General features: G+C 40.8%; 1 protein-coding gene across 6 annotated transcripts in view; it reads left to right on the top strand.

The window, feature by feature from the left end:
- The window catches only part of CPLANE1 (ciliogenesis and planar polarity effector complex subunit 1), a 1992329-nt gene that overhangs the window by 1735380 nt on the left and 244624 nt on the right, over positions 1 to 12325 (top strand). For all 6 annotated transcript variants that reach the window (XM_069221234.1, XM_069221235.1, XM_069221236.1 and 3 more), the window contains one exon: positions 9670 to 9844. In XM_069221234.1, coding sequence (XP_069077335.1) covers positions 9670 to 9844 — 175 coding nt within the window. The remainder of the gene's footprint in view (positions 1 to 9669; positions 9845 to 12325) is intronic.

Raw genomic sequence — 12325 nt, 5'->3', positions numbered from 1 at the left:
TTTGTTAATAACCAAATGTGATCATATTTGCAACCTTTTTTAAAAATAAATACTGCTACACCTTCTTTAAATATCAGTCATTGGTGCTTAAAAAGGATATTCAATTTAGCTCTAAAATTAAACACGATTCTCACACTATGCAAAAAAAAAAAAAAAAAAATCATTTACTGTTCTTATTTTGTGAAGTTACTTGTTTTTGGTAGCATGCACAAGAACTCTGACAAATGTAATATCCTAGCAATGGACAAGATCATGTATTGTGTTATAATATATTTTGCTTAGGGAATTCACATGTTACAAAATAATCTGTGCAATGGATCTATTGTCCAATAGTACCATAAATAGCCGTTTGAAACCAATTACAGTATCTTTCCTCACCGATCAAATAGCTTTTTCCATACAAATGTGAGACGAGACCCTAGGGGTACAAGTGAATTACCTCCTCACCGAACACACTGAACAAGCATTGCACTCTCCCTCTTCCCCAAACAGATAATCGCATGTCGCAACAAGTGCAACTTTCCCCTCAAACAATGACTACTTATAGCAAAATGTACCACCATTTCTCCAAACACATGCAACATTTGTAACCAGTGCATTGCCCTTTTTGATCAAATAAATAAAACACTCATAGTAAGTCTACTATCCTTGTTCACAAAAACATAATTCTCCTACCAGTTGAACCTTAAAGTCTGTGCAAATGTGCTACTTCTAGTCACATAATATTAGAACAATTAGTACAAATCTTAACACTTAGCTTAAATGCGTTTTTTACAGCATCAAAGCCAAATGTGTCTCTGTTTTCAGTACTAGTTTAACCCTTGAGGCCTCAGAGAACGAGGTGTACTAATGGTTTTGAGAACTATTCTTTGTCAGCCTTGCATTTCAAGTGGAATGTCCTACTGTTAAGATAATGTGTTGATCTTTTGTTTGTGCTAGTAATTGTTGGAAAAGTTTGGTCGGCCTGGATATGAAGCAGCAGCATTAACAAACATTTGGCAAAGTCTACAGGCTTTGCCTATCCCAGAGCTACTGGCTTTGTCATTGTCTTTTATCCATGTTGTATAGAAGTGCAGTTGCTGTAGTGCATGGCTGGAATGCCGTGAAGCACCCGTCATTGGCAACAACACGAACAACAGCAGAAGAAAGTTGGGAGGGGGCTGGGTGGGGTGCAAGCAACAACACAGTCAACAATGGATGTAGACAAGTAACACAGACGGGGGATGTTGTGATTTCATGCAGGGGCAAGCAGCACAGACGAGGGAGGGAGTAACACAGAGGCGGAAAAGTACAACTATTACTCAGCAAGAGACCAAGCGGGTCCCTCGTGTCCCGAATATAGTGATAGAAACACCTCCATTACTATGCCAAGGTCATTGGTGACAGGTCTTCAGAGCATGTTGGATGACTGCTATAGAAGGTTTCCACCCTCAGAACCAGCAACACCGGTCCCCCAACTGTATGACCTACAGACCCCTCTCCCTAACTGTAGAAAGTTGGCTCTGTATATACTATCCCAAAGTGAGAGATAGTGTGCACAGAGTCCAAGGGTTCCCTTTAGAGGTTGATAGTGGAATAATCAGATAATACGTATGCTCTATTTTTTGTTAGTGTGGTCGAGCAGTAGGCTATCAGAGGATAGTGTTAAGCATTTGTTGTACACACACAGGCAATTAATGAGAACACATACTCAAAGACTTAACTCCAGGCCAATAGGTTTTTATATAGAAAAATATTATTTTCTTAATTTATTTTGGAACCACAAGATTCAGAATTTAGGTAAGTACATAAATTGTAAGGTACTTCACACAGGTAAGTATGGAACTTTGAATTAAAACATTAATGTACACAGTTTTGGAAAATGGCAGATGGCAAATAGCTTTTTAAAAAGTGAACACAGTGCAAAAATCAACAGTTCCTGTGGAAGGTAAGTAAGTATTGGTTAGTTTCTCAGGTCTCCTGGGCATAGGCAGTGTTGGGGGTTCAAGGCAGCCCCAAACACCCAGCAACACAGGGCCGGTCAGGTGCAGAGGTCAAAGTAGGGTCCAAATAGCATAGGCGCCTATAGAGAACAGGGGTGCTCTGGTTCCAGTCTGCTATCAGGTAAGTACCTGCGTCCTCTGGGAGCAGACCAGGGGGCTTTTGTAGAGCACTGAGAGGGGATGGGGGGGGGGGGCCCAAACAAGCACACAAAATACACCCTCAGGGGCACAGGCGTGGCCGGGTGCAGTGTGCAAAGTAGGTGTCGGGTTGTAGATAGGAATCAGTGGAGAGACCCGAGGTTACTCGGGCAATGCAGGCAGGCACAGGGGGGCTTCTCGTGCCAGCCATCCACTGGGCTAGGATGAGGGCCGCCTGCTGGTCACTCCTGCACCGGTAGTTGGTTCCTCTCGGTCCTGGGGGCTGCGGGTGCAGTGCTTCTTCCAGGCATCGGGTTCAAGGCTGCCAGTTTATTAGCCATTCTTATTAGATACGGTAGGCAAATGTGGTCAGATATATCGTCATACATTGACCTCTTACCTGAGGATGCTAAACTAGAGGCAAAGAAGTTGTTACAAGTGGTGGAATGAATTGCAGCTGAAATAATTGATTGTGCAATCAATATCTCGCTGACTGGATTTAGACAGCTGGCGGGGGCAGCAGTATTGTGCAGCCAAGACTGGCTGAAATCTGCCTCTTTTAGACCAAAGGTACAAAGCAAGATACTGGATATGGCATATGATGGGGAATGCCTCTTCGGCAAACATGTTGATGAGGCTTTGCAGTCTATCAAGGCAGACACAGACACGGCTAGGTCTCTAGGTACATTGCAGTACAAAAGACAGCCCTTTCGAGGGGCTAGTGGCAGAGGAACTTACTCCTTTCGTGGCGGATACCAACCATACAGACAACAGTATCAAGCTGCACAGACAGGTTTTCGACAACAGTACGGACAACAACAATACAGGTTACCACCTACAGCTGCCTACAGGCATCCCACAAGAGGAAGGTCTTCAACCCATGGCAGAGATACAGGCAGAAATGAATGGCCACACATTCATACCAGCTACCAACCTCACTTGTGTGTCAAGGATCGGAGGCCGCATCACTTACCACATCCATCAGTCGTCAGGGATAACATCGGACAAGTTCTGAATTTAGTATCCAAAGGGCATACTCTAGAATTCCTCCGGAAGCCTCTGAATACCCCACCCCCATCTCGACCACCACCCCTGCGTTTAAAGCAACTTCTTAAAGAAATATATTGCATGATACACACAGCAATAGAGGTCGTTCAAACTCTACAGAGAGGCCGTGGATTCTATTCCCGCTTTTTTTCTGGTGAAAAAACCTTTGGGGGATTGGCGTCCCATACTCGATCTGCGGGCCTCAAACAATTTCCTAAAAAAAATGAATGTTTCGCATGGTAACGCATCAGGACATTCTACGCCTCTTAAACACAGGAGATTACATGACATCTCTAGACCGCTGAGATGCGTATTGCCATATCCCAATACATCAAAATCATCGCAAATTTCCCAGGTTCAAGGTAGCTGGTATGCATCTACAGTTTTGAGTCCTCCCATTCGGATCAAAATCAGCCCCCAGATTTTATACCAAAGTGCTGGCCCCAGTGACGGCTCACCTACGTCAACTAAGGATACAAATCTTTCCATACTTGGACAACTGGCTTATAAAGTCATCCACGAGTAATCAAGTGCTAAAGCACACATCCACTTGCCTCCAGTTAAAAGCTCTAGGTCTTACCATCAGCTATCACAAATCACACTTCCACTGCAGCTGAACGTTCTAGGAACTACACTAGATACGGTCCAAAGCAGGGCATTTCCATCTTGAGAGAGATGGCGAAAGACTTCCAACATTGCTCAAAAGCTGTCAACAAAAAAGTGCATTTCAGTTGGGAATTACAAATAATTCATGGGAATGATTTCCTCATGTATTCCCCTGATCCCGAATTGCCAACTGCATATTCAACCTCCACAGGAGCAACTAGACACTCATTGGCTGCAAGTGAATGGCTCTTTCGACAATCAAATTCAGATCACATTGCAAATGAAAACGGCCATGTTTTGGTGGAAAAAACAGTCAACTTATCCAACCGCCTTTCATTTCTACAACAGCTGCCAAACTACATAATAACGCTGGATGCGCCGCTCAAAGGTTGAGGCGCCCACCTTCAGAATCTACAAATAAGTGGCAGCTGGACCCAAAAGGACAAACAGCTTCACATAAACCAACTAGAGCTGAAAGCAATAGATCTAGCACTAAAGGCTTTCTTGCCAAAAAAAAAAAATTCTAATCAGAACAGACAATACCACAAGTATGTTTTACCTGAACAAACAGGGCGGCACAGAATCCTTGGAGCTTTCAAGTCAAGCTCAGAGAATATGGAAATGGGCCATAGAGAATCAAATTTCTCTGAAAGCTGAACACCTGTAGGACAAGCCAACCTCCTGGCGGACTCTCTGAGAAGGCCAATCATCCTGTTTCACGAGTGGAACTCGACCCACAGGTTCTCGTCTAGCTTTTCCAGAAGTGGGGCAAGCTGAGTCTGGATCTTTTTGCCACATATCAGAACAAAAAATGCCCATATTACGCAAGCTGGCATCCCCAAAAAGGGTAGTGGGGAAATGCTTTTTTGATGAGATGGTCAGGACTCTATGCCTACACTTTTCCACCAATTACACTCATCCCCAGGGTGATCAGCAAAATGAAAGCAGAGGGATGCCGTCTCCTCCTAGTGGCACCCAGGTGAGCCAGACAGATTTGGTTCACAGAACTCCTTCTGTATTCGGAACAACCTCATGTTCTACTCAGACAGACATCAGCCCTACTGATCATGCACCAGGGCCAGGTCAGGCATCCGAATCCTTCATCTCTACACTTAACGGCCTGGCTCCTGAATTCAATGAATACTCCACCTTAAACATTTCATCGGAGTGTAGAGAAATATTAGCCAGGGCGGACACCACCAATAAAACCTATAAACTTGAATGGAAACATTTCTGCTTGTGGTATCCATCCTATGACATCACTTCCGTAACATATACTTCCTTATTTATCACATCTAGCAAAATCTGGACTTTCTTATTCCTCAGTAAGCAGTAAGCATGTGGCAGCAGTTTCGAGATTCCGACGCTCTCATCAACAGACCTCCTCACTATATTCTGCCAGGATTGTAAAGCAATTCCTCAGGGGCCTTTTTAGAGTATTTCCACTGGTGCGGAAACCTCCACCTTTATGGTTATCAAACATAGTGCTAGGACAACTCATGAAGCCTCCTTTTGAGCCAATCCACAGATCAGAGTTAAAATTTATCTCTTGGAAGACATCGCTTTTACTAGCTGTCACATCAGCAAAAAGAGTGAGTGGCTGACAAACAAGCCTTCACTGTCAAGGAACCTTTCCTTCAGTTCACTCCAAATGGTGTTATACTTCGAACAAAACCCTAAGTATATACTAAAGGTACCATCGAACTTCCATCGAAATGAGCCAGTGGTTTAAGAATATTTTTTACTAACCCGCAGACGGTTGCGGATAAAGCGCTGCATTCGCTAGTTGTAAGGAGATGTTTAAAGTTTTATGTTAAAAAAAACACACAGCATTCGAAAATCGGACCAGCTATTCATATTATATGGAGATATAAGAAAAGGCTCTGCTATATCTAAGCAGACCATTGCCAGGCAGATCGGATTACCTATACAATGTTGCCATACCCAGGCAGGGATGCCGCTGCACAGTAAGTTTAAAGCCCACTCTACTAGAGCGGTAGCTACATCAGCAGCTCTCTTTGTGGGAGTACCCCTGCAACACATTTTCAGGGCATCAACATGGTCCAGCCAGCATACATTTACAAATACTACTGCCTCGATGAGACTAACAAAACGGATACAGCCGTTGGGCATGCAGTGCTGAGACATCTATTCCATTAGGGTGAGCCTCTCTTGTTATCCCACCTACCACTTCAAAGGTATGTGATCAATACTTGCTTAATGTTGTTGTTATTATTATTATAATTTTATTGTTATTATTCCTATTATCATTCTTAAGACATCTGTATATTGATTTCTAATATTAGCTGAAGGTAGCATCATTCCAATTATTATAGATGTTTATGGCTAGATTAAACAATATTACTGCTTGCTACTCTAATATAAGCTTGTAAATCTATGAAAGATCCAATACTGGAGAAGAAAATTGGTTACTTACCTGTAACTATAGTTCTCCAGTATTGGTATCGTTCATAGATTCACATGCGACCCACCCTCCTCCCCTCAAAGGATCCCATTAATTATAAAACTATGTGCTTCACACTCATACTAGAAATTCTGAGGGAAACAGTCTCTGTTGGGAGGGTTCTAGAGGGTGCTGTCACTTGATTTGGTTCTTTTTTTATAAAAGAACATGGATGGGCTATAACAGTGCCTGTGTAGACAATTGAGGCCTAGTGTAATACACTTACTGCTATGTATATTTAAGGTTACCGTGGGACTCCCACCTCGACGACGGCGATAATTCTAGCATGTGAATATATGAAAGACACCAATACCGGAGAACTATAGTTACAGGTAAGTAACCAATTTTCTTTATGGACTGAAGTACTTGTAATTTTTAACCTGGCAACAGAGCACCACTGAGTACTTGAAGGGAAAATAATAGTTGTCTAACTAAAACTGTCACACCTGTTAAGTTTGCCAAAGTATGTATCGTCCAACCCAAATAGGAGATGTGCCTGCTCATGAAATTTCTGACTGAAGCACACAAACTTCTGGGCTGCTTTTTGAGATATGCAGGCCACACAGGTTTGTTGAGGCAACAGGAGTAAAGTCAAAATGAGCCTTTTCCACTGAGATTCAGTACTATCAAATATCCTAACTACGTAATTGCACGTAGTATCAGCCACAAATGAATCCTTCAGCATGTGCTGTTTAAAGGTGGCGAGAATACATTAGAGCTTCATATTTGATAGTCCTGCTTGAAAATTGTTATATATTGATCTGTAATGCTAAGCAAAATAGCTGATTTTAGTAGTAGTATACTATCATCACCAGTTGGCTATCTTTTCAGGAGCAACTGTAGAACATGTTTTAATTAAAATATGTCCTACAAATACATTATTCATCTACCACTAGTCGATAAAAATCATAATAAATGCGCTTTTTTTGTAAGCGTAGTAGGCAAACATTTTAAGCACTATAATATGGGTGTATTTGAGTCATATTTATGTAATACATGTCATCAGAACAAAAAATAAACATGTCCCTCACATTTAAATAATTTGTGCATCTACTTATTTGTGGATGACATCCATCCAGATTTTTCAGTAGTGTACATTTGATATGCCTGATGAATGGTAATTGCCTCAAATTAAAGATGATTTTTAAGGTAGCCTTCTACTAATCTTTGTGGGGCTTTTTCTTGAGGTCTTGGGGGAGTCATTGGTGCATGGGTAATATACTGTGTGGGCATTGTCATTTACCAATGGTGTCCCAGGGCCATCATACAGCTGCCATGCAACAGACAGACTAATCTACTGGAATTTTGCTGTCTGTCACTAGCATGGTTGAGTGGATGTATCTTACTCTTGGAGGTATACAGAGTTAGAAATGCACATTAAAAGTGACACGGTAAATAACGTACAAGTCCAGTCACTGCTTTGTTTTAGAAAAAGACTGAAATTGTTAAAATAGTTTACTTCAAAATAGGATTGGGCCAAAAAATAAAGAAATTGCTGGCACAATTTATGGCTTTGATATGATCTCAAATATCAGTACAGCCTTGTAGCAAATGTTCTCTGGGGATTTTCGAGAGTGCTCAGGTCCTTTTTCTTTCAGGAGTGCTCTTCTAAAAGCATCTTGAAAGTGGGCAGACGTGGCAAATAAGTAAAGATTGGACACAGCTCTGGTCCTGGGCTAGCTTTGTGTGCCCACAGGATACATTTGTAGACTGGATTTCCAACATCATATTTTTAAGTAGCCAAATATGATAGGTGCAAAGCCAAAAATCTGTAACTACAAATACCCATCACTGTACAAACTAGGACCCACCTTCTAATGTCACTGGCACTTGCCAGTCCACTGGTGCTTATTTAGGGATATAATAAAAATGTCCACTGGAGTCCAACAACAGTTTAGGTACTAACTGATTGTCTTAGTTTTCAAAAAGGGCAAATGCACTAGTGAGCATGTACTCACCAGGCCAGTCCTACGGCTACAGTTTGCTTTACATTTTGTATCTAATGATGGTGACATGGGACCGGGAACTCCCAAGGAAGTCACTGAATTGATGAGGACCAGAGTACCCAGAAAGACCAGTACTTCCTCATCCCATATACAACGTGTACTGTGCTCATAATTACCCTATGTCGGCTCCCATTGCTGAGGAGGCCACAGCACCAAAACCTGGAGGTGGACCTAGAGGTGGATGGTTTTCATTCAGGTCAGAGGCAGGGAAAACCTATTCTGGACAGAGGGATTTCCTGGATGCCTCCCCCACCTGCCAGGGATTATACGTTTTTTGGAGAAAGACTTGAAGGGCATACCTGGAGGGCATGTATATCTGAGATGGGCATAGCCAGTGTATGCAAAGCAAACCGCCATCTTGTACCGTGCACACATGGGGTCCAGATAGATCCTACTTGTCTCCATTCTACCCATAAGCCACACATCAACCTCCTCCCTGCCCCACACACATACACACACACACATGCATGTTACAGTAATATGGAGGACCAGGGATTCCAGTTTTGGTAACTGGCTAGGACTTTTTATGGGGTGAGCACGTGGGCAACTTCCTTGTAGGTGTAAGGACCTCCTCCCTTGGATTATAATTACACTGACAATGCCTGCATAGCCTGTGTTGAGGAGGCAGTGACCACCCACAAACAGATCAGAGGTTGAGGTTGTGTGTACTCTCTCTGATGTCAACAAAAAGATCTGGAGTGTACCCAGTGGGCTTGCATGACTGCTGAGCTCAACATAGGGAAACAAATACAAGGTTGTTCAGCAACAGTTACAGTTCAGCACAGCTTTCCCAAGCCATGCTAAGGACTCTAGTATCAATAAGCTTTAGGTTTTTGATGTAACTGGATGTACATTCTGGCACATACGTTGTGAACGGAAAGGCAGGAGATGGTTCACAGAACCTTAAATCCTAAATAATATGTTTACTTGTTTTGGAAAGATAAACCCTTTAGCCTCCATATGTGATAAACAGCAAATGGCTTAATTTCAACCAGTCCAAACGAGAAAAGCTGCTTGTGATCTTGTGAGACTTTGCATTCTTTTCAATAACTGAAAATCATTTGTTCATGTAAATGACAATAGGGTGTCAGCCCTGATTTCAATAGATAATGCACAAAACATGCACTTAATCCTTAATCATTTGTTCAATATGATGTCCAAATTTCTGTTATTTTTTTAAACCTTTTTTCTGCCCATCTCTCTATTGCACAGATCTATGTTCCTGTTTAGATTTACACCACTCTGTAGCTCACCCCTTAGTTGCTTTATACAGATATTCCAGTACATACTGATTTTTTTTTAACAATATAAACCCTTTGTCTAGGTTAAATGGCCACACATGCCCTTTGCTCTATAGTTAACAGGGGCTGCCAAGTCCTGAAGACTAAAAGTACATGTGGTAAACAAATATGTTTGTTTTATGCAGAGCGAGTAATGACAAGGCTAATTCTACTAGACTTACTAAGAAAATGGAGAGTAAGAGGCAAGAGATTCGGGACTGGATGAAGTTAAAACAAAAGGAAAGACTGGCAGAACACTGTAAAAAGCGAGAAGAACTGCGAGAGCGAGAGTATGACCCTTTTCGGCCTCAAAAAGATTTGGTATGGCTACAGCTGATAATATGTTACCCTGTGCACTTTTTCATCATAACAGTGCTGGCGGTGGGGTGGGAGAATTCATATTCAAAATAATGGGGAGAATATATTTGATGGATATATTTGTGTAATACCTCCTGTTTTCTAATATCTGTTCCTCTAACAATTAATTTTACTTAAGAGTGGAATAAAGTGTAATTTTTTCTTTTTAGAATACCTCTAAAAACAACTTTCCCTAAGATCTTTGTATTAGAAGTCTTTTAAGTCATTCATTTGTTTGTGCCTAATACTTGTAACGATTCTGTATTGAAAAAGATTTTGCTGATACAATCATCCCTTTCTGACGCAATATCTTATACAAAACCCAGCTGACCAACCACACTCTTCCCCTTGAGTCACATTTTAGAAGCGCTAATCAGGCCATAGTCTGCTGCAGGTACAGGTGTACATTTTCATAAATCTTAAGATTTGTATACATACATCTTCGGGGTCATTTATGTATTGTTGGTCTCATTGGGAATAATATTTTTGTATATTATTAGACTCCAATTGTCTTCTGCATATAAATAAGCAAAAATGGACCGTACAAAGTACAAGACCAGTATTTGTTACACATTGCGTTCATTTTGCTTGTTTCGATATATTATAGAACAGTTGTGGCAGCTATCAGTCAAAAGAAACCATCCAGCTACAATGATTTTCTAATGCAATTTGATTTCTAATTGTCCTTTGTAGACACTTTGCAACTTTGATGTCACGTCTCAGAGCTATTCTTTTCAGTTGCTTGCTGCTATTGGCATATTTATTTCTTCCACCCGCTGTCATCTTAGAATTTTGAGTCATTTTTAAGAACAATATGTAGTACTTTTTATTTCACCTGTGGTACTTGTGGATTGATGATAGGTTTTCACCATAAATCAGTTCATCTTTAAAAACATCTTTCTTAGTTTCTTTTGCAGGTTGGTAATTCTTTGTGTGAAACTCTAGTGAATGAACTTTATTACACTAGACATCTTCTGATAAGACCAAGTGTTGCTGATCAATTAACTCTGGCATATTGGCACAATAAGCAAAAGAGAGCAGTGACATTGCAGTAGGTTAAGCTAATAACTTTTTGATCCTTTTCTAACATTATGAGCCCTCCCAGTACATGTTAGTTTTCTACTTTCTTCTAAGGCTGGCCGCAACACGCTTGCATTTTGGATAACTATCCTCCAAAACTTTTTATGTTGGTTTCGACTAACGATTACAGGAATAACACACACTTTCTAGTTTTTCTGATGACAATAAATAAGTATTAACCTTTCAGTTTTTTGTTTCAGAAAGAGTAAAACCACCCTGAACTGCAGTATGATGACCCTTTTTGACAGCTTTTTTTCCTCCTGTTTTTATTAAATAATTCTGTAATTTAAAATAATTGTCTCAAATGCTTTATCCACAAGTGCCTGCTACTGACCTAAGTGCTTCTCCACAAGGTTGAGCAGCACGGAGGTAGCTGTTTTTTATAGATCTTTTTCAGGACAGAGTTTTTCTTCATCATCATCATCACACATAAGCTTTATTCGGTCAAATTTAACCATCAAAGCAATACAATCTCAACTAAAATAACATTAAATGCATAATAAATACAGGATTAGGATAAAATTGAACGATCAATTAGTCATAAAAAGGAAAGAAAAAAGAAAAAACATGTATACTAAAAATCCTTAGCGTACTTCCCCAATAAGCTAACTAATGGCATGTATAATAATAAGGCACTATCTCTCATTATCATCCGATGTACATCAAACAATAGATCACGATAATCATAAAAATGTTGTATAAAATCAGTGTATAAATAAATGTAAGAACTATAATTACTTAAAAACAGAACGTTTTGGCTTTTTAAGAGGCGTATACGTATGTGCCATGCAGCCGCAAGGAACTTGCTGACAGCACAGATTAAAAAAGTGGGGGTATCTCTCATCATCAGTCTCAATGCATCTTTACAATGTCTCGTACCCATATTCCTTCAGGCTGGGCGAATCCACTTTCGCCGAGCTATCCCATAGGCAGGACAAATAAACATGAAGTGTACTAGAGTTTCCGAAGTACAGTTACAGCTAGGGCATAGACCAGTTGTCGATGCAGGTCGCCACATACTAGTTGAAGACCTCAAAGGTAAGCACCCTTACCTGAAACGGACATACAAGCTTTTGCTTAATAAATTGAGGATTAAATCCAGAAATGGTTCAAAGTGAGGGTGCCACTTGAAGTCAAGAAATTGGGATGTCAATCGACCGTGTGACGTACATATCAAGTACCTGTTATTGATGTAAGACCAATGAACTGATTTCAGGTGATGTTTGAGCTCTCCTTAGATTATAGGGTTGACTCCAAAAGTCCCTAAGACCCAGAATGTGAAACCATCTCACAATATGATTGAGCCAAGGAATAGAAAGTGCATTAGGTCTCTCTAGGATGTCTTGTAGAGACTCCTTGTACACA

Source organism: Pleurodeles waltl, chromosome 1_1 (assembly GCF_031143425.1).
Source record: "Pleurodeles waltl isolate 20211129_DDA chromosome 1_1, aPleWal1.hap1.20221129, whole genome shotgun sequence".
In the NCBI taxonomy this organism is placed as follows: Eukaryota; Metazoa; Chordata; class Amphibia; order Caudata; family Salamandridae; genus Pleurodeles; species Pleurodeles waltl.
Note: the sequence above shows the minus strand (reverse complement) of the source record. Positions and strands in the feature narration are given on the sequence as shown.